Source organism: Andrena cerasifolii, chromosome 4, assembly GCF_050908995.1.
Source record: "Andrena cerasifolii isolate SP2316 chromosome 4, iyAndCera1_principal, whole genome shotgun sequence".
NCBI classification, from domain to species: Eukaryota; Metazoa; Arthropoda; class Insecta; order Hymenoptera; family Andrenidae; genus Andrena; species Andrena cerasifolii.
This window is the reverse complement of record NC_135121.1, coordinates 4,066,387-4,090,523: the sequence shown is the minus strand read 5'-3', so window position 1 is coordinate 4,090,523 and position 24,137 is coordinate 4,066,387. Positions and strand designations below refer to the sequence as shown.

The following is a 24,137-nucleotide window of genomic DNA, read 5'->3' as shown; positions in this document are numbered from 1 at the left end:
TGTCCCCTTGTATTGCGATATTTCATCGGTGCATCTACAGCTTGTATCCCACATGCCTTGTACGTTACTAGAAGATGTATTTATAACAGCATCTGTATATTCATATTAGGTACACCTACGAATATTTGGAATGCGTAGTGTATGTACGTTAAGACTATATACCCACAATTGTTCTTGACCCCCATTCGTGTGGATTCCATTGGAACGTTTATAAACTCCACCCATTCTTTGTGATGTTAATCCACCCTTGTTTGCGAGATGTCGCAGTATTCCTTCGAATCTACAGCAAGAGATTCTAAATTCGATGCACTCTTCAATTTCGAGAAAAAAAAAAAAAAAAAAAAACGAGACTATAAACCGATAAGTTATCCTTGAGCATAATCAATCTGTTAATTGAATGTGAAGAGATTCTACTTTAACGCTTTTTCAGGTTCAAATCAGTTTTGCGGTCTTCCCCGACAGCAAGGTTGATTCAGGTAAAAACAAGGTTTTTCATATTTTGACAGTTGTTTTATCACCGAGAGAAAAGTATATATGTATATGTGTTGCGACACTTTACACACTTTCCTAGGTAACGTTACGTATTCATACCTATTCGTTTAAGTATGTGTTAGTGGCTCATTAATCACAATAGATCCAGTACAGATGATACTAAACAGTGTTAACATACAAGCCGTCCCATTCCCGTATATGTATATATATATATATACTCGTTACATTTTAGTCTGATATGTGTTTAAAATACGATAATGCATTATAGGATTCGTTATTTTGACACCTTTCTCTCGGTACAACATCGCTTACAAAGCTTTTGGACATTTGTTTCATGATTTGCACGCAATAGCGATAGTAATAATAATAACACGGATGGTCACGGCATCATCAATGACAACAGGACGTGAAATAACTTCTCTGTGTATATTCTTTTATTTTCTTCAATGTAAACAACCACATATGATGTTCATATATTTTTGGAATTGTTCCAGTTAAACGGTTACGTTGTTTCGATGGCTGACAGAGCGCTTTATGAGTTACGTTTCTCCAATTTCTTTGTCGATAGAATATATTGACTGACTGCTATAAAGGACTCTGCATAGTATGTGTTAATATTCCACATAGCGAATTCTGGAAATAGGCACCTTTTGCACAAAAACATTTCTGGCCATTGACAAGTCGATTTTCTTTCCTATCGCACAAAATCTTAACTTGGTGTTAATCTAAACAAGAATGATTACACATTTAATCATCTGCTTAATCAAGGAGTTCTTTATTACTGCAGTTTTAAAATAATTGCAACATCATTCATACAGTGAAATCGAGCAATTATGACAGATAAAATAACTTTTCATTTTTAGTGTTCAGAGACATCCTACATGCAGCGTGTTTTAGTTAACTCAGAACAGTTCAATATTTTGTAAGTGAGTATAGATGTGAAAAAATTCTTCCTACAAAAGTTTTTTTGGTACAGAGGGAGATATTGCGGGGTGTATATCATTTTTCTCTAGCTACAATGGTGGGGGAAATTTCAAGGTCAACTTAATTTTTGTAAAAGGAATACTACAGTTTTTGTACTTATAATATGACTACATAGTAGGGCGGAGCGGAAAATTTAAATTTGATTTTTCAGTTGGCCTGGGTGCGGGATAGTTGTCTTTTGATTAAGCAAACACAACTGTAAAAAAATTTTGGAAAAATATTCATGTTCGCAGGTTCCTTTTTCTCCTAAAAGTGACTATACAGGGTGTCCCACTAAGGAGTGGACAGCGCGATATCTCTTAAAGTATTGTCGATAAAAATATAAAAAAAATAGGGAATTGCATGGTTCGAGGGGGCCCATTTATTAGCGCGAACGAATTTTGTTTCCGATTATTATTTTAAAAGATACGATGGTCAAGTTCGGTTTTTCAAATGGAACTATTTTTTTTGAAGACCTGAGTTCATAGTGCGTTCCAAGACAAATTCAATAAGCTTTTATGTATACACTTTATTTCCACTGGTTTTTAAGATATTGCGCTTGCAAAATTACTGATTTTCACTGGAAGAAAACCCTCTGGAATAGGAAGGACCGGGGTCGGTCTTACTGGCGCTACGGGTGGCATTGCCTGTTGAAACTGATACCTACCTGCCAAAGGTCTACGACAGGGTTCGCAGGTCCAAAAGCTGGACAATTCTTTTCCGTCAGAAATGCTACTTAGGTAGGTACATCTGCGGTATCGAGAAGCGCATCGTTACTTTTATTTCGCACTTGCTTCTACGCTCGGATGGCCGGTTCTTTTGGGAGGGATGCAAGTTGGATTGGTTAGCTTAGGAGGAGTGAAAGTTGCTAGACTAAATTTCAACCATAGGGAGCAGATTGTGTCAAAAGAAAAGAATTGTCCAGCCTTTGGGCCTGCCATTTCTGGCGTAGACCTTTGGCAGGTAAGTATCCATTTCAACAGGCAGTGCCACCCGTGGCGCCAGTAAGACCGCCCCCGGTTTTTGCCATTCCAGAGGGTTTTCTTCCAGTGAAAATCAGTAATTTTGCAAGCGCAATATCTTAAAAACCAGTGTAAATAAAGTGTATACATTAAAGCTTATTGAATTTGTCTTGGAACGCACTATCAACTCAGGTCTTCAAAAAAAAATAGTTCCATTTGAAAAACCGAACTTGACCATCGTATCTTTTAAAATAATAATCGAAAACAAAATTCGTTCGCGCTAATAAATGGGCCCCCTCGAACCATGCAATTCCCTATTTTTTTTATATTTTTATCGACAATACTTTAAGAGATATCGCGCTGTCCACTCCTTAGTGGGACACCCTGTATAATCATATAATCATTTTTAGGAGAAAAAGGAACCTGCAGACATGAATATTTTTCCAAATTTTTTTTACAGTTGTGTTTGGTTAATCAAAAGACAACTATCCCCCACCCAGGCCAACTGAAAATTCAAATTTAAATTTTCGCCTATACAGTATCGCTCCCGCCCTACTACATAGATCTACTATCCGGCTTCTCCCGAAATTTAGATTTTGATTTTACAAAAAAAATTTTTTTTTTGGTGAAAATAGTCATATACTTGTGGATTAACCAGGCATAATGAGCTGAAACACATTTCTGGATCCCAGAGTTTACCGTTCAAAAGTTTTTAGGCGACAAGACAAACACACAAACATATAAACTTTCTGCTTTATATATTAAGATATCATCTTTTACGATTAGTTTAACGAAGTGCAATATGAGGTATGTACCCCGTAGAACAGACGTGCTCAGTCGTTTTTGGTCTAATATTCCTGCTGTGGCAAAATTAACACAATTGTAGGAATTGCTTAATAGCTAAATGCCATTGAAAAATCATGGATCTCAGTAAATTAATCAGATTTCTTTCTAGTTTCTATTTTATTTTATTTGGAATACCAAGTATTCTTTGCACCATTCTTTTTACAAATTCTCTTGTAACATTTTCCAACAATGATATACTGTCTGCTCGGGGGTTGTGGAAGAATTAAAAAACTGCATCCTTGTGTTCCGTTAATGCTATCTCTGCACTGTTACAAAGACCATCTTTACGTTCACTGCAAGTGTCCTCAAGCTATTGTAACTAAATTTCCAAACGTTGGTGTCGGTTTCTTCACAACGCGATTATTGGACCGAATATGGTGTGGTCTGTTTTGCGTCAATTGCACTTTCAAGGAGAGTTCAGCCAGTCCAGCTGAGATCATGGGGCGATGCTAATTTACGACCTCCTATGAAGTGGAAGTACCTCATGTTACACTTCGTTGAATTCGCCTAAAAAAACTCTATCGTATTATAAATAAAAAGGTATGGCATTCCATTTAAAAAATATAATCTGACCTTGATAGCTCCCTCACCATTGTACCTACAAAAAATTATATACACCATTTAATGTATCCGTTTCTACTAAAAAAATGTTTGTAGGAACAACTTTTTTGTATCTTCATTCGCTTACGAAATATTTAACCGTCTCAGTTAACACACTAGGCGTACATACACGTGTATACCGGCCGTTGATGAATCTCGAACAGCTCGCACTCACACATTGAAAGAGGCACGAAGCGCGGCATTCCCATCTACAGGGTCAGCGTTTTATCCTGCAACCCGCGCTCGCGCGAACAGGTAAAATGGCAACAGCGCCTCATGGACGCATTCCACTGCAACCATGCACCGTCCCGGCGTTCGGAGAGCTGCCAGCGACCGCTGGACAGCAGTGATGCCCAAGCTTCGAGAATTTTGGGATGGTCTCTTTCAAATTAACGTCGCAAAGAGCTATTCAGAATTTCCCGGCCCGGGTTGAAAAATTTGTGGGCTTTTAGGTATAACTTTTGAATTATAAAAGATATTGGAATGCAATTTGCGCCGAAAAATGTGAAAAAATTATTCCCTCTTAAGCTCGGGCATCACTGCTGCCCAGCGGTCGCTGGCAGCTCTCCGCTGGGCCGGTGCATGGTTGCAGTAGAATGCGTCCGTGAGGCGCTGTTGCCATTTCATAAGTTCGCGCGGGCGCGGGTTGCGGGATACAACGCTGACCCTGTATAACACGAGGGCCCGTGGCGCGGACCACATCGCCACTGAGCGCCAGGCGGCTATGATGTGAGTACATAATCGACTTGTTTGAATTTGTGACTTCTATTGTAACAAAATTTCTTAAACTTTTACACCGATAATAATGCTAAGACGAATATGATATTACGAACAATATTCATATACTGCAAATAAATAGCGCTACGGAATGCCATTTTCGGCATGCAGCATATGTTGCATTGTCTCTATTATAGTGTGTAATGTAAAATATATTAATATTTGTATATAAATATATATATATATACTTATATCGTTTTTACGATATAAGTGTTTACAAAATAGTGTGGAAAATACATTAAAAATGAACTAATTGTTTTCCACGATTTTTTCGTTATTTTATTCTACAGAAATTGCTTTTGTATACGTCCGCTATTGAACATGTATAAGGAAGTCATATCTTGTGAAATTATGACTGTAAGTATTTGATATTTAGAAAAACTATTTTCATTATTGCAATAAAGAAACGAATGCGTGCTGAAAAAAGGCATTCTATAGCGCTATTTATTTATAGTTTACGAATATTGTTCGTAGTATTATATTCCCATTCGAATCATTTTTGTATTAGGATTATTATCAGCGCAAAAGTCGAAGAAAGTTTGTTACAACAGAAGTCAGAAATTGAAACGAGTCGAATACTGTCCGAACGGCCACATGCGCTTGGCGCTATGATCTGCGCCACAGTACAGCGAATCATAGATGGCAATGCCACGCTTCGTGCCTCTTTCACTGTTTGAGATTCATCTTCGCCCGGTGTACACAGAGTGCAAGCAATTCTCAAACATCAGCCGCCCTCGCACAGCGATAGGGCCAACCAAGTTAGGGGAGTGCTTACAGGCGAATTTACACAGTTCACTTTGGTAGGCTGTTTCACTGTGTGAGTACGATTGGTGTTTGAGAATTGCTTGCGGTGCATCCACTTATCCGGAATCCGCGCGTGCGAGGCAGATGAGGATGCCAACAGTGCTACAAGTGTTTTCATTACCACAATCATACATATGTCGACAAGGTGACTACAGCTGACAAGGAGACCCTACAGTCGATCCCCCTCAGATTTTGATGTTTCAAGGGATGAAACTAGAGGTCATATGATGACATTCTGTATAATATTTTGTGCCAATGCCAATTGATTTATACCCTGAAGCATCTTAAGTTTAAAAGTTTATCATGGAGGTACATGGTAGGTGAATGCGAAGAGCGTGTAGTTCATAAGTGGGAGGTTTTGAGTTTCGTATCTGCTCAGGGCAAAGTATTTGTTTCAACTTTTACTTTTAACAATTTTAATTGTTTCACTTCTATTTTGCAAATATTAAAGATATTTTCAATTGTTATTTGACGTGCAAATTCTAAAGTATTTTTATTTTTTTCCTGCGTTTACATGATGTGTCATCCTATCAGTTGCAAAAGTTAATGTAATATATACAGGGTGTTCTAGAATTTAGAAACTTCCTGGAACATGCAATATCCTGATGGAAGAAGACATCGAAAAGTCCTTTACCGTTTTGGGATCCGAGGCTTCGTTCTTGAGATATTAATAGTTGAATATTAGCGGTACTTCTGGGCCGCGCGGTTTAAAGCTGAGTCAGCTTAGCGCGCGGTAGCGTACGCTCGCACGCACTCGAAGGAGGCGCGCGTAGATATAGATCTACACACAGTAGAGCCCACCGCGCTGACAATGAGATTCGTTTTCACGGTTTGAACCAGTACGGTCGGCTCTACTGTGTGTGTAGGTCTGCACCTATGCGCGCCTTCTGCGTGTCCGTGCGAGCGTACGCTACCGCGCGCTGAACTGACTCAGCTTTAAACTGCGCGGCCCAGAAGTTGCACTGCTAATATTCAACTATTAATATCTCGAGAACGAAGCCTCGGATCCCAAAACGGTAAAGGACTTTTCGATGACATCTTCCATCAGGATATTGCATGTTCCAGATTTTTCCTCAATTCTAGGAAACCCAGTATGTTTGCAGTTGTACAGTTATGCGTGTAGTTATACTGTATAAAAGGTTTGGTATTGAATTTAAAAATTGCGATACATTTTTTAATAGATAAATGTATTAGTTATATGTATAAACAACACTTGAAAATAACTTTAATATTTGCAAAATAGAAGTAAAATAATTAAAATTGCTTGAAATAAAAGTTTAAACAAATTCATTGCCTTGTGCGGACTCAAACTCAAGACCTTCCACTTATGAACTACAAGCTGATTTAAGGGGTACATATTAATTCTTTATAAAAATGCGCATTGGCATAAAATATTCTACAGAATGTCACTATATGACGTCTAGATTCATGCCTTAAAATTTCATCAAAATCTGAAGGGGGTCTCCTTGTGAGGCCCAATCGCTCGTTGCGGACTCGCATTTGATGTCGAGAAATTATGTAGAGTGAGTTAACAAAAGACAGTGAGAATCGTCCGGCGCAATCTAGTGAGCATCCACTTGTTACGTATCCTCGTATCGTATCGCCGTTGCGTATCAGTGGGGGCGAGTAGCATTGCACCGTCGCGTGTCAAAATTTGATGCAATGATACGCAACAGCATCAGTGATGATACGGGAAAAAGTTACACACCGTTGAACCATGTCGTATTACTGGATGACACGCAACAGCCATACGATACGAAGATACGTAACAAGTGGATATCCACCTTAACAAGTGGATATCCACCTTAACAAGTGGATACCCACCTTAACAAGTGGATACCCACCTTAACAAGTGGATACCCACCTTAACAAGTGGATACCCACCTTAACAAGTGGATACCCACCTTAACAAGTGGATAGCCATCTTAACAAGTGGATACCCACCTTAACAAGTGGATAGCCACCTTAACAAGTGTATACCCACCTTAACAAGTGGATACCCACCTTAACAAGTGGATACCCACCTTAACAAGTGGATACCCACCTTCACTTTTCCGCGACGAACCTCATCGTAAAATAACGGTAACATTCCACTCCAAATCGATCACTTTTTTCACTCAATAGGGATTTCGACTAAATTGAAATATTACGTACTCCACATCAAATTAGTGTGTGTGTGTGGGGGGGGGGGTTAAGTTATCATTTTGCTAGTTTCCCGGTTGGTGAAACCGAGCTGTACTTTTGCATTTTTATCTCGGAAACTATTTATTATATTGATTTCATTCTTTTTTTATTTTAATCTAGAAGGTTTGGCCTATTTGAATAATATTTATAACGGCCTATAAATAATATTATACTTATTCAAATCGAAAGATCATGTTTGTAATATTGAAAATTTTAAACAAATTCTTATTTTGAAAAAATAAGATCATATTCCTTGAAGTATTGTGTACAAATTCAGCTTCTTTCTAGGACTTTTCTAGGAGCGATTGGCTTTAGCCGTAGTCGCCCAGCCACTCGCCGTTGACGTATGTATGAGTGCGGTAGGGAAAATACTCACATCGCTGTTCCCATTCTCATATGTTCTCGCGCACTCGCGGGTGCCAAGTTAAGTGGATGCCCATGTATATCTCTGAAGGACATATCAGCGTGTGATATGTATGTCAAATTACTTTCAAATGGTACAGTATACCCTATAAACCCAATTTTCACCCCCGTTGTGTACCCGACAATCATCCCCTACCACTTTTTCGTGCTCACGCTGGGCGAGTATTGTACGCTACACAAGCTGCTGGCTCCCACGCACAAGACGAATCATTCATTAATGAAAGGGTAAAATTCATATTTTTATATCTTTTACTAAATTTTCATGGCACAATCATTGCTGAAGTTTTTCCAATGAAAAAGAGGACCAAACATGACGTACTGCACTCTGTTTTTGCCATTCCAATTACTGATGGTTCCGGTACCGCACAGACGAAGGCGTCTGGGTTAAAAGAGACCCCAGCTTCGTTCGGCGCGGACTAATTACCTATATGTAATATGTAATCCACACATTAGGAAGAGTGAAGTACATCGTGTTTGGACTCATTTTCATTGGATAAGTATCACCAATGCATTGACCATACTTCCACGGAGATTTAATGAAAACTATAAAAGTATCATTTTTCGTTAATGGATGATATATCCCGAACGTCGATTTATTTCTTTCGGCAGTCGGGCGTCGATCGAACATTTTTCGCTGATGCTCTAGCTCGTTTACTTTTAGTGCGTTTGATTAAGTCAGTAAATAGAGTACCAAACCTCCCCTAGACTCGGCAGCGGACACCATCATCGGTTCTTGAAAAGGATTACTGTATAAGAAATACAGGCCCTCACCGAACTGATGATGCAATGCGAAGGAGGCTGATTCTGTCTGAAAACAATAAGTAGAAAATATAGAATAACATTTTTTCTTAGGAGACTTCGTTTACCAGAGAATCGATTCTGCAAACTCCGTCTGACTAGAAAATTAGACTGCAACAGTGAATATTGAGCAAATGCAAAGATGAAATGAAGTCCTGTGCGAAAATAAGTCGAAATTGTAAAGTAACTTTTTTCAAACGAGGATTTATTTCCCAGGAAATCAAGTTTGAACTTGGTTAACAACAGAATTAAAATCGTTTTTCTCAAAAACAATAGGTACCTCGATTGAAAAAGAAGCTATTTCACAATTTCGACTTATTTTTCCACAATTATTAATTTCATTCGCAGTTGTACCATATTTGTCGTTGCATTCTGTCTTGACAAATATTCAGTCACTTTTCTTGGAAACGAAGCCCCAAATCAAAAAATGTTTTCCTATATTTTCGACTTATATTTTCGTATAGAATCACCCCCTTTTGGGCTGTACAACCAGTTTGGTGACACTCTGTATTTATTAGCGCATAAAATATATTGTCTATCTATTCTAAAAGAGTCGTTGCTCTAAATCAAATTTCCACATTACTTTTATTTAAGTTGTTGAAGCTTAAATCTTAGTCCCGAAAGGTAAATTGCTAGTACAACAATAGTACATAATCCGTTTCTGCATCATAGTATTTTTCATCGAATAACAAGTACGATTAAAATATTCAATATGCATTTTCAATCTCGTTGAAAATTTTGGCAGTGCTCCCTCTTCTTACATTTTCGTATCTCTAAGAAAGATAGGTTCAAAGAAAGTGAAAGAGACTATTCTAATAGAAACATAATTAAATGTTCAGCATATAAATATAAATAATTTAAATAAACACCCACAAGTACTATCTTAAGATAATTCGTTCGTCACTTTTTGTCAGCTATATATATCTATATTAATTCTACACCCTTCAAAATGCATCGTCACTACTCACTAGTATAGGATTTAATTTTTCCATAAAACTTAACAGTACATAAGAACATTTAATATAAGTATGATCATACATATAAGAATAATGATAAAGTTACGTTTAAAAATGTAATTTTATTTTCTACGTATACAAATGTACATGCATTTTAAGTAACAACCGTACAAGCATTATGTTGTGAGAAGAACCCTACGAGTTACATAGATAGTATAATTATCAAGAAACAACAAGGACAGTTCAAACAGATCCGCGATTGAATTGAATGGATCTATTTTATGACCCTCTTTTTCATCTCAGTATTCTAATACAGTAAACATTCGTATTAAACCCGACGAACGGGGATGCTGGGGGGCGTACGAGAGCGAGCGAGAGGGAACGAAACAGTTGATACCAGTGATGCCCAGAATCGTGGGACGTGGGACCAAATGCTTACCCCCACTATGCCCTACTGTCGTCCCCCACTTTCTTCGCACTGCACACAAGCATATCCTTACTCCTGTGCGTGTACTCGACAGCCCACAGGCAACGCACACGTACAGGGGTAGGGATATGCTTATGTGCAGTGCGATGGGAAGAAAGTGGGGGGCGACGGTAGGTCATAGTGGGGGTAAGCATTTGGTCCCGCGTCCCACGATTCTGGGGCATCACTGGTTGACACGAAGTTGCCGTCGACTCTTTCGTTCCCTCTCGCTCGTTCTCGGGTTCCCTCACTCTCGACCGAAGGATTCCAAGAAATGGTGGGGATATAGTCACCGGGCGTACCACGCGTGGTAAATCGGGGCTATAACGAGGATTTACTGTATTATTGTTTCTTCTTGCCTGCATTTGATCTAATCTATAATAATTTTGCTGGAATTATATATGTTTGTAGGAGGTAATACATTAATTTGAAAAATTGGGGTAAATTTCGTACAAATTTAATTAGAAGTACATAATATACCGCTAGACCATGATTACAAATGAGTGTGAAATTAATGCAACAAATTTTTATATATACGAATTTATAGTATTAAGTAATAAATTATGTATAACATTTCAGTTACACTCGCCAAATGTTATAATATTAATTATTTAATACAATGTAAATCTAATTTTTCAATTATTTTTTTAAACGAGAAGAACTCTTTTCGACATATCGCTTATTTGCTGCAGCAGTTACACGACTAAAAAAAATCATGATTTTCTGGGAAATGAGTTTGACTGTTTCGAATCATTATAATTGTGTAAGAACATCATATTGAAATGTCAAATTGGTATAATAAGATATTGAATTGCGACAGAAGTATTATAATATCGTCATATTCAGTGCAGCAAATTTTCGTTTACCCTTAGAACAACCCTTATTTTAAGTTATGACACTGTTGGTACGGCATGTTTGAAGTTGTGCCATTGTTGCAGCAAATGAGCGATATACTAAAATACATTCTAGCAAAATTGAATGGCATTTTATTGCGTATATTGTCAAGAAGTTGTCAGAAGGCCTGGGAAAACTTAACAAATTTTTAATCATATCACACAACATGCAAATACATTTCCTTAGAATAATGTTTTAAGAAAGTGTTACCATATCAATGAATTCTTTTAATTAACAGATTTCTTATACAATATTCAAATCAAAGATTACAAGCTTATTCAACCTTGTTGTTTTACAGTAAACTAGTAACTGTTTTGTTTTTTCGAATGTACTTAAATCTTGTTTACCTGAAACGATCAGCAACACATGGTGGATTATACGAGCAGGCTCGCTTCCAGTATTCTTCCTTAAACGCTATTGTTTAATCTTGTAATTTAAAAGAAAGACTTTTCTATACAATTAATTCGTTACTAGAATGAATACCGAAAAATTGACAGGTACTTAAATTTGAAGACAAAATTAAACGTCTTCTGACCGTATTTTGGTTATATAGTGTGTTCCACAAAGAGTGGCATACCTATAAACGAGTTGATTCTACATATAAAAGCAACTCGAAAGTATAAAATAATTATTTTTCAATGAGCCTTTATTTTCGACAGAATCAAATTCGAAAATAAAAAAATTTCAGAATGCAGTAGCAAATGTGCCACAGTTACGAATGAAATGAATCCTTATGAAAAATAATTCGAAATTGTATTATCTCAAGAAATAAAGGACTGCTCGAGAAAAAGATAACCTACAATTTCAACTTACAAGGGGACACCATGAGGTAGACACCGATTTTGATGAGCCTTGGCACGCTGGATCTATGTTGAAAATAAGTAAATAGGTGCCAGAGCGTTTCTGCCAATGGGCCTTAAGAATAAAGATATTTACACGTAAATTATTAAAAATTTCATAGTGGCCATGAGGTTTTAATTGGTAAAAATTCCACACTACCCTGGCGCCCCCGGGGATTTCCCTCTGAAGAAGTCGGGATGCCTTTTGAAGATTTCCCCAAGTTAAAAAAAATGTATAGTTTTTTTAACGTGGAGACATCTTCAAAAGGCACCCCAACGCCTCCAGAAGGGAATCTCCCGCGGACGCCAAGGTAGTGTGGGATTTTTACCCACTAGAACCCCACGGCCACTATGAAATTTTAAATAATTTCCATGTAAATATCTTTATTATTAAGGCCCATTGGCAGAAACGCTCGGACACCTATTTACTTATTTTCCACATAGATCCAGGAAGCCCCAAAGCTTATCAAAATCGGTATCTACCTCATGGTGTCCTCCCCTTGTTAGTTTTACTCAAGGATTCATTTCATCCGCATTTGTATTATATTTACTGGTACATTGTGCTAATTTTACAATTAGGTGCGAAGGTATCAGACAACTTAAGAAACTCCATTTCCTCGGAAACGAAGGTTCCTAGAAAACAATTTCGTTCCACATTTTTGACTTGCTTTTACGCGTAGAATCATCACTTTCTCAGTTGTGCCAATCGTTGCGGGACAGCCTGTATAACAGAATTTGAGCCAGATTATAAATTACTCTCCCCACATTTGATCTGTCGCTACTTTGTAGATGAACGGGATGTGCATGTTGCCAGTTACGCGAAGAGGTACGATGGTCGTTGGCGGTAGTGGTTGTGGTGAGAAAGGTGACAACGCCGATAATAATAGCTGTAGCTCCTGTGGCGCCACTGGTGACGGTGGTTGCAATAACGAAAGTGCTAGCGGTGTCTGCACCTCTCGGTCGGGTTTTCGCAATAATATAAATAGCGCCGATGACGATATCAGTGGGTCCAATGCGAATCCACGCAAAACCCTAACTGTAGAGCCACGTCAGTCTCGTGCTCAGAGTATGAGAAAACTCCAGAAGTGTCTGAGTACCACTACCAACCATTATGAGGTGGATCCTTCGTCGTTGAACAACTTTCCAACGGCTTCCCTATTCTCTAGCCACCGTAGCACCGAGATGCGAAGCTATACGCCGATTGGTCCACAAACTTTGAACTACCAGAATATTCTCTCCAACACCAGACAGTATAACAGCTTCGGTAGTATCATTAAACGAATTATAATTTTTATGCAATTACTATACGAATTATGTAGACCATCGATTTTTTTTTTCTGTGTTACTGAATGAGACAACTCTATTCTTCTCTGATTGCTTTTTTCTTCGTTTCGTTGTTGGTTTGATTTCATTGTGAATAGAGCGATTCTTCTATGATAGGTTCGGTGCGATTGATGGAGACCAGAATATCTTGAACAACGTTATTGTGTTTGGATACGTTCGTATAGAATCAGCCATTGAAAAAGACAGTACACTAAACAGAGAACATGCTTTACGCATGTATCTTGGATATTTTCGAGAAGCTCGTGTACCGTAACCGTAAGGACAATTAACCCTGGAACGGCGGGCAGTTCGGCTGACCGCACAGGTGTCGCTGCCTGGGTCTGTTCGGACCCATAGTAACTACTAACTGCCCTACCATACGCTTTTTAGACGATGTTTCTTTCTCGTTACAGCAATTCATTTTTTCAATTTCTAAAATCTTCTCCACTACTATTTACTATTGCAGTCGGTGATATTACGCTTGGGTTCAAAAAGACCCAGGTACAGCCGTCCAAGGGTTAAGAAAGGAAGGCTAATGTGTATATTTAACTAAGAATAATTGTCGTGCTAAATAAACTACATTCGAAAATTTTCCGTTTCAATTAACTCTATTTTTGCACGAAGAATATTTGTTTACAAAAGTGGACATCGTAACGTCTAAACTTATATCTTTATCCATCCATTTCGAATTATCGACTGCATAGCTTTAATTTCTCATATTTGTCTGTCGAAGAAAGAAACTGCTGCATTATCTTTGGAAAATGGTAACTGCAAAAAGCTTCGCGGAAGAAATACTGTACCTTTACTTTTGTCTTCATCTCCAGCTTCGTATTTATTAATATGTCTGTACAAAATTGAAATACATATTCATTGGAGATGCCAGTAGGAGTTCTATTTACAAAAGTCATTGTTTTCAAGATTGGTCTTCGTCATTGTATCCTCCCCGCTGTGTCTGATCAATAAATACTGTCTGGTCTTTGCTGACATGAATGTGGATACATAACTTCGGCAGACTTTAGTACTCTGCATTGCATCTTTGTTTCTCAATGATCTGTTTCACTTGCTCTTGATCAAACCACTTTCTCCAAGAACACGAAACGGCACACCATCTAACTTGCGTGACTTCTAGTTCTCACTCTGCACCTTTGACGAGAAGATGTTCTTCCGCGTTCTCTCCGATTTCCCTATCTATCTGCCTCATTTTTCAGTTGGCTTTTTCTATAATAGATGTGGCCTAACGATATACTTAAATTAACTTCTTGGCTCAATGTATAATGTATGAAACATTTAATACATAGGGTATTAATAAAGATCACTTGTATTTCTCTCAAGCTCGATTCTGTACCAAAAAATACATTAAAATTGTACAACTACATATATGTGCGAAGAAAATAGTATAACATTATATTATAAATGATTGCAATCATTTTTCATATTACTGTAATACTATCGTAATTATGTAACTCACACTGCGTTATCGCGTGTTGCTTTTTTTTAAATGAGTAAATTACGTTATGGAGCCTTTAATTGTTTTACATTGTAAAGCATAAGCCATCCATTGGCAGCGGTACATTTAAGCCGTGTTTTATGTTGAAGGACTGAGCAAATTTAAATTGCTTACTATTTTGGTGTAAAGAATCGATTTTGGGAAAATGTGTTTAGATTTTTATTAAAATCTTGTGTGTGCGCGCGCGCACGTGCGTGTATGTATACTGAATACGTAGGAAATTTTTTAGCGATTTCAAGGGTGTTAAAGAATGCCTTTTTTAGTGGAGACTGTATAATCATATTATTGCTACTGAAATTTCCTTTCTTCTCATAGAGTGTGAGTTGTCTGTGTTCATTTTAAATCTATACATTTTGATTTTTAAGACCAGGTCATCCTTTGCGTTTGAGCTTTCAATTGTCTTTGAGAGTGTGGATTGTGTTGAACGTGCAATAATTACATAAGTAATCCATGATTAAATACAATATTGTTATTAAAATGAAATTAAACTGCCTAAACTGTGTATTGTAATATTATGTAAATTATATGAAAGATTGTTCTGTGTAATTTTGTTACGAATTAGATGCAGCAGTACGTAAAAGAAAGTGATTTACTTGAGTGAAGAAAAATTACGAGATGTGATACTCAGTTTCCAGTACTTTGATTGTAATCACTGAACAACATTTTGAATAGATAACAGTGACCATTTGAGAAAAAAAATTCATTCTTCGATTTACGAAGTTTTTAAGGAAATGTAATTTAAAATTTTTACATTCATATAGAAACTCGAACACTATACTCTTTATAACGTATTAAATGTTATTGACTAATACTATACGTCTTTATATATCTGATTATATTTTCGGACCAGTATTGAGACTAATATGACTGATGATGTGTGGATGCAACAATAAATTCTGCTTGGCATCATAAACGAATAAGAATGGGACTTACTACCCCGTCATGTATTTGCTTAATATAGTTTTAACTTCTTCAGTATAACCGCAGCCTTATTCTTTTACTAGAAGTTTTAATTGATTCTACAACATTATGAATATATTCGATGGACTTGTTGAATGTTGAAGTGAATGAAAGATGTTATACTGTGATATGTCCTGTCAAGAAAGAGACTAGTCGTGATAGTTGTTGTTGTTGCTGCTGTCGCTGTTATTATTATTATTGTTGTTGTGATTATTGCTGTTCTTTCCATTGGTGTCATTACTTGGAACCTTATCAATTTTTTCTTTCACACTCTGACCGACTGTCATCGATCCTCGTTAATTTCTACTAAGAACGCTAACATGTCAGAGATGTGTACTGTGATAGACTTTGCATGCTCGCCCTAATTTATAAGGAGAATGTTGTCTGTTCAATATTTAATTTTCCACTTATTGTTGGGATTGCTGGTCGGGTAGACAAGTACGACAGTTCGTTTCAACGGTCAAGGAGCTCGAGCATGTCGTCGCTTGAGAATATCACTACGGAAACCATCAGCTGCCTTACATTCGCAGATTCCTACACGAAAAAGAGTGGTACGTTATCAATTGCTGTCTCGTATTTAATGAAACTTTTGCATCAGCAAGAAGTGGCATTTCACCGAAAGTAGCTACTGTTATAAGAACTGTTCTTTAATTCTCTAAGATACCATTCCTGTGCCAACACTGTGGATCGGTACATCTTTGGGATCTATACAAACGGTGACATTTAATACGCCTGCTCGTGGAGAACGACACGCTCAGGCAGTTGTTGTGTCTTCCTGCAGTAAGTACTAACTCTTCTTAATAAAATACACGGATATAGAAGAAGAGTGTAATTTATGTGCAACAACAGGTATTTTGTCTTCCACAGATGGATCTACTTTTAAGTTGAAGGGATGCATTCTATCAATGTCCTTCTTAGATTGCAACGGTGCCCTCATTCCCTACTCTTACGAATCCTGGAGGGATGACAGTGTGGATGGCAAAGAACGTAACAGTATGTTTCGATATCTGTGTCATTATTATAGTTATAATGTTCGCACGCATATATACGTATAATACACACTTGTATGTAGGGTGTTCCCCTTTATCCTGATCACTTAAAATATTCCTGCGAATATTTACTTCATTAAAAAATGAATATTATGGCATTTAATTTCAAAGAGCTGACAGGATGAAAAATGAAATGTCTGCTGATTGGGTTTTTAACCCTCGGGCGGGCGCGCCAACGAGAGATACACGAGCAGGCGCGTTGTGAACTCAGTTAATCAGTTGAAAATAATTATTTTAGCCCCCTTATATATTACACTTCAGAAACGGTTTCTCTGTTGACAGTGGTAACTTAAATTAAATGTGATGGGAAAATATTAGCAATGTATCCAAAAATGCAGTAAATGTATTTAAAAACACAAAAATAGTATATGTAAAACATTTTTAACATCAAAAATGAAAATCAACTAGCACAAGCATCATAGGGTTCTTGAAACACACCATGATCGCGTGGAGAGAATGTTTGTCTTACCGAGACCTAATGAAGAAAATACGCAGATCGGTGAACGGAGTTCACAAAGCGCGCCCGCTCGAGGGTTAAGGTAGACTTAGCGATAATCTTCATTTTTTAAAAATGTATCTATAGTTTTTATCACCATGTTCTTGAACTTATTAACAAATTCAATTTATTCGTGCAGTGTAAAACAAAACCATTAAATATGTTCACTTCCAGTTTTTTGGCTTCATTTGTTAATCTCTAGAGAATATGAAAAAAAGTGTATGCAGAAATAGTGGTTATATCCAGAGTTATATTACTCCAATCAAGCGCCTTACAAAAATCATATGCGGATTGTTAGCATAAAATCAGCTGTTGTAGTTGTTAAATTGTCTCAAATAGAAAATTTAAAACTTTGTTCAGTGTGTCTGAGTGTGGCTATCGTCCGTCTGAACTACATATGAGGGTTTCTCTCAGTGGTCGGAGAGAGTCGGCTCCAATGATGGAGGGGAAACACCTACAGGAGTGGCGCCTCCTGCGTCAGTCACGCAACATAACCACCACTCCTGTAGGTGTTTCCCCCTCCATTGTTGGAGTGGTGGTTATGTTTGCGTGACTGACGCAGGAGGTGCCACTCCTGTAGGTGTTTCCCCCTCCATTATTGGAGTGGTGGTTATGTTTGCGTGACTGACGCAGGAGGCGCCACTCCTGTAGGTGTTTCCCCCTCCATCATTGGAGCCGACTCTCTCCAAACAGTGGTTTCTCTTTAAAAAAATCCCAAGTATTGCATTCTTTTCAAGCCATCAAGGTGGGGAGACCCTTTAAGAGGATATCGTTAAAAAATATATTTCGTATTAGCATGATTTATCACTATTTTTTTATATGATGAACTCACAATGTTTATTGTTTCTTTTTAAAGGGAGCCAGGGTAAATGTACAAATAGTCGAACATCTCCGTCGATGAACACGCAAACAAGTACTGGTGACGGCTTCGAGGATCGTCAATTTGTTGTATTAGCATCTGAGAAACAAGCAAGAGTTTTAGCGTTACCATCACAAAACTGTTTATATAGACAACAATTGGCTGAAACTCATATTGTAATTAAGGCAGAGATTACGACCATAAAAGGTACATTATACTTTTACTTCTTGTTTATGCTCATATTTTTTCTTACAACATAACTTTTACCATAATTGTATTCTGTCTACAAAAAGTTAATTAAATGTCAATTGCATTAATAGATTTTCGTTAATAATTTCCAAAAAAGTTATTAAGTCTTTGACTGGCAACAAAACGATGGAAATGATATTTCAAGCTTAACTCTTTATGTGTGGCGCAAGGTTTTGGGGAATGCCCCTTCAACTCGGTCAGGTCTTTTCGAGCAATCGCTTTTCTCCAAAAAGTTTTGTTTAACATGCCCTGAACAAGCACTTGGGGGCACTCGCACAATACTATCGATGCTTTCCAGAAATTAAACAATAATTTTAGTAGTGATCTCAAATGGCACCTGAAGTCACTCATCGCCAGCAAAAAAATATTCAATGTTATACAAGTCAATTCTTTGTCTGCCTCTGTGGCAGCATTTCAGTGTGAAAACATGCCAATGGCAGACAGTGGATAATATGTAGGACTCTTCGAAACATTCGAACGGCTTGAAATTTGAGGGGAGTAAAACTCGAAGAGGTTTAAGCACTTTACCCGGTTTGGATATTCGAACCGAATCAAGCTCAACATGTTCTTTTCCAGTACTTAAACAGTCGTACGGGAATCGCTAGGACGTGTAAACATGCCAGTGCCAGTCAAAGAGTTAGTTTATCTCACATGCAATTTCGTATTTTAGAGACAAAAATAATACGAAACAATATGTTTTGCAAACGAATTATTGGAATTAATATAAAAGTTAAGCAATATTGTTATTTTTCTTTAGATAATGTATGTCTCGTATGCTACGTTTCAAATGGGCACATAGCTACGTATAGTCTACCAAGCCTGAGACCACTAATAGATGTCGATTTTCTGCCCCTTATAGATTTAAGGTAAGAGGAATAATTATTTTATCAAGCAAGCTTTATGGCAGTTACCGAGGCTAAATAATAATTATACTTGCACACAGTATAATAATGCACTATATGCTATTGCGACGTTGTAACACTGCAACATTTTATATATTGCTAAAAGTAGCCAACAAGTCATTTCATATTTACATGATTACTTCTTTGACTGGTAGTTTTCAATTGAATATATTACAAATATAATATAAAAAGAAGTGATGATTTTCTTAAAGCCATTTAAGCGAGAATTCTTAAAGCCTTCGAAGATTTAGCTTTGTTAAAGGAAATATTTCAACGATGTTGATAGTTGAAATAGTTGATGTTTCAACACAAACAAGCTTTGCATTTACTAATATTTTATTAAAGAAATAAATAATTTTAGAAAATAGAAAATGATTTGTAATAGCGCCATCTGGAAAATTGTAAAATATTTTGGAGCCATTATTTATTAACTACATTTTCTTTATAACAAAACAAACATAAAGTACATATCACTAATGTTTTCGTGCAAAGAGACTATTCGATGTTACCGGATGTGTATGTTTAAAACTAACTAAATTTATTGTTTTTTATGAACCAATACTCATTTGACATTTCATACAAGCATAATTATGTAGTAATGTTTCAAACATCGTACTGTTTGCACTAAATGCACAGTTTTCTTCTAATATGGACATACAGGAACATTCCGAAGTGACAATCGCCGATTTTGATGCGACTTTGGTAGAAAATGGTTTCTTCCAGAAATATTTGACACGTATTTCTTTTAGCTGCCATCATCCACGTGAAAAGGGTGCAAACAGCCCTCGAAGTTAAGGGTGAGAAAATTATGTAGTCGAATACCTCGACTCTTGGAGTTAGAAAAATGTTTTGAATGGCAAAGTTGTGTATTTTTTATAAGGTATCCACGCACGTAACCAGATTTCCGAAAATTGATTTGTTATAATAAATAGCACTTTTTTTTTTAATTTTTCTGGTCAAATCTTAATCCATTTTCCTGTAACCGTGAAAACTATAGACTTAAATACAAAATACGGATAATTTGTAATTTTGATTTTTGCATATCAAAAAAGTGATTATATTTGAAATTTACTCGTATTTTGTGAAATGTCAAATATAAAATTCAATCAAAATATCAAATTTCAAATATAATCACTTTTTTTAGAATACGAAAATCAAAACTCCAGTTTATCCATGTTTTATATTTAGGTACATAGTTTTCGGGCATAAATTTACAGGAAAACGGATTAACATTTGACCAAAAAAATTGTTATTTTACATATATTATTTAAACAAATCGATTTTTCTGAAATCTGGTTGCGCAAGTGATTGCTTATAGAAAAATGCAGAACGTTGGCATCCAAATTGGCCTCTAATAGTTTTCAAGGTATTCGACCAAATAGTGTTCTCATACCCAACTTAGAGGGTTGTTTTCACACCTTTAACATGGATGATTGGAGCCTAAAAAAAAACGCGTTTTGATGGGTGACCAATAATATGACGAGAGTTTTATTAAAATACTTTATTCAAGTTGTGGACTGTTGTACAATTATTATTGCTGCCGATTTATTTTGGTCGCCAGCGGGTTCCCGGGAGGGGTAACGGCCGAGAGATTGGTTGGGGGTGGCCCGTCCGAGGTGTAGGTGCTAGGTGCGGTGGACCGTGCCGCCACAGTGTCAAATATTTCTGTAAGAACTACTTTCTAGTAAAGTCGCATCAAAAACACTGATTGTCACTTCGTGATGTTCCCTTTTGAACTTGTTTTTTAATGCATATTAGCAAGTGTTATGGTATATTGATATAGTGAAGAAAATTTTATGGTAAATGCGAGGAACAAAATACCTATTTGATTTTCATGACTGTTGTAATTTCAATATTGAATACGTATTGTAGGACATTTTTTGTTAGAATGTGGTGTATAATAAATCTAATTGATTTTGAGTCAAAATTAGAATATCAGTAGTTAGAAATTATACAATTTAATTCACCATTTGTAAATTAAACTGAATATGCTTATCAACGCATATTCAGTTTAATTTGAGAAGGTTGAGACATTTTCTAAGTAATTGAGTAAAACGTTAAAGTTCTGATTTCTAATAAACTATAAGATAAACCAAGCGCACGGAAAACTATCGGTGGTAAAATCAGTACCTTTACTTGTTCGATACTTCCAAACAGTAAATAAAAATATGTTTGGCCCGGAAGCATCATCTTGGTGGGAGTTATTAAGCTTTATCGCAAAATAAATTTGTTTTTTTTTCAAGATACATACTCAAAAAAAGATATACTTCTCTGTACTTCTGTATGTATCTTGTTACTTATAGCGAATTCGGCATCCTTGCACTGACTCTGTGCCTGGTGCCAGAAATTATCGTATATGATTCTAATTGGTTGATTCTTATAGAACTATCTTCGTCTCTATCAGATAATTTCTGGCACCAGCACAGAGTCAGTGTAAGGATACCGAATTCGCTATTAAATTGGGATGGCTGGTATAAAAAATTTCAAGGAAAATGAGAAAAAATCATTTGTGAAAATTACTTTGTCATTTTTTGGGTTCACTTTCGTCCCACTGTGACTAATTTCGAACTTATCATTTTAGTGTCTTGGAATGATTTCATAATTACTTCCGTGTGTCCTTTGTTATATGCATTGTAAATTAAAATGACAAATACAAAATCATTGACGATATGACAAAAGCAAAGCGAAGACAGTCAGTGAAATATGAACGAGCTAGAGAAATAATACAAACTGTACATGCAGTTTCTGAGAGAACAGGATTTACACTTTACACAAAAAAGATGTTTAATGGCAGTATAGATGCTGCTGTTGTTAAGTAACAAATAATAGAAATTGTCGCCGCAAAACAAGTCATCTTTTGCAGGTCTTGATTTTTTTAAAAAATACAGGTTGTCAAAGTTTGTAATTTCTGTCAATTTTCACCAAACGGGGATCTGTAAATTAATTGTTGTCTTTGAAACTATAAGTCCCACTATGTTGATTCTTTTTTCACTTTAAACAGAAAGGATTGCCCTTCTCGAAAAAATTTACTTTCGGCCCAAAAATCATTTTTGCAACATGACAGTTATATACAAATTCTTGTTTTTCAAATATTACCCGAAGGTCACGTTTTTAAAAGTCCAAAAAAGATAAGTCTGGCGTCTTTGAAGCTGTTACCATGGTGAACATACTGCAACTTATTAATAAATACTAACTACTGTTTATCTATTTTTAGTCAAAAGTTATGACTACGTTGCGGTGAACATAAATGAATTGTGTACAAAAGCATAGTAGAGGAGCTGTTGGGAAGTGTTGTCGTATCTTGAAAAAAAATCATTTTTTAAAAGGCTTAAAAACGTCAACAAGAATTAAATTATTGGGCTAAAATTTCTTTCACTTGAAATTATGGATTTTGTAATTCGACCATTTTTTCTAAACATTTGTTTTTAAACTAATGGACAATTTTGATTCTAAAATGATTTTTACACCGTTCAAATTCAATGTCGAAAGGTACATAAAAACATACAATCTTTTCCATCTTATCTGAGAAACAGATAGTAGTTGATTCTTGCGTTAATGCCCAATCTAAAAATTCACATTTATGATTTGACAATAATGATTTGTCATTTTATAATACCGTAGAATTCGATAAGCATGCGAGAAACGAGTTATTTTTCTTTATATTATATCAAAATAAATTATAAGAAAAGGAAATATTTTATAGTTCCAATTAATATTATGGGAAGTAAAAAACATTCTTTCAACAACATTGTGTACTTTATTAGCTAATACTTGTTTATAGATTCTACTATAGTTTACATCTTCTATTTGGATTCAATTTATTAACCTTTCTAGTACATTACTTTACAGCAGGCCCGACTGGCTGGTCGATTTGGGAGCCGGAGGTGCTCCTTGCAGCCGTGTTCGGAATCAGGGTTGCCAGGAATTTCCCTAGCGTAATGGAGGGGGGAATACCTACAGCCGTAGTGGTATGTGTGTATCACGGCGTCATCACACACACATATGCCGCCACTGCTGTAGGTTTCCCTCTCCACTACGCGCATGTTCTTCCTCCTTTACGGTAGGGAAATTCCTGGCAACTCTGCACAGAGCCGACGATATCGCAGGCAGACAACAGGTGGGGAAAACTGTAGTAATGTGCGTGCAGGCGCGTACTTGTAGGCTTAAATAACTGGCACTTTTGGGGGTCCCAGGAGTAGGGAAAAAATGGCCGCATAGGGAACTCAGTGACATAGTAGGGAGTAGTAGAGGGGGAACAGATTATAACCTCTTACAGACTGGACAACAATCGCTCAGATACAAGTTGCCCTCTTGTACCCGAAGAACTGTTTACAAGTTGACGGTAACAGCAACATTGCCTGAGTGTCTAGCAGCATGACATGAAAGGATGTTGTTTGTATCCAGGTTTCCCGTTTCAGTTGGGAAATATGGGAAACATCGCTAAGTCTGTGGAAGCAGACTATGTGTTTCTTGGCGACTTTGGAAAAATCAACATGCATATTAATTTGGTAATAATACCAACCTGATAATGACCAGGTGGGAATCGTGCTATGCACGGTGTTCGTGCCCAAATGAAACGATTTCTAGAAGACCGTTTGGTGCAAGGCGAGAATTGTTGCATCCCACAGAGATGTTGAGAACTCGCTGGATACATGTACCCGGCGATTGTTGACCGGTCTATTAGTATCTTTAGCGACGCGGCGACACTTGTTCGCACGATAGGGAATTCTCCGGGCAATGCTGGCTCTGCACTTACGGATTGCCCCACCACTGACCGCGGCTCGGAGG

The 24,137-nt window shown here is 36.9% G+C and overlaps 1 protein-coding gene across 11 annotated transcripts in view; it reads left to right on the top strand.

The window, feature by feature from the left end:
- Positions 1–24,137, top strand: part of Tomosyn (syntaxin-binding protein tomosyn) — a 144,334-nt gene that overhangs the window by 105,475 nt on the left and 14,722 nt on the right. For 5 of the 11 annotated variants that reach the window (XM_076810335.1, XM_076810334.1, XM_076810336.1 and 2 more), the window contains 5 exons: positions 16,222–16,345; positions 16,455–16,574; positions 16,644–16,787; positions 18,196–18,405; positions 19,205–19,313. In XM_076810335.1, coding sequence (XP_076666450.1) covers positions 16,222–16,345; positions 16,455–16,574; positions 16,644–16,787; positions 18,196–18,405; positions 19,205–19,313 — 707 coding nt within the window. Of the gene's footprint in view, positions 1–430; positions 477–12,793; positions 13,269–16,221; positions 16,346–16,454; positions 16,575–16,643; positions 16,788–18,195; positions 18,406–19,204; positions 19,314–24,137 lie in introns of all 11 variants that reach the window. The other 6 variants (XM_076810338.1, XM_076810342.1, XM_076810345.1 and 3 more) reach the window with 4 other exon arrangements.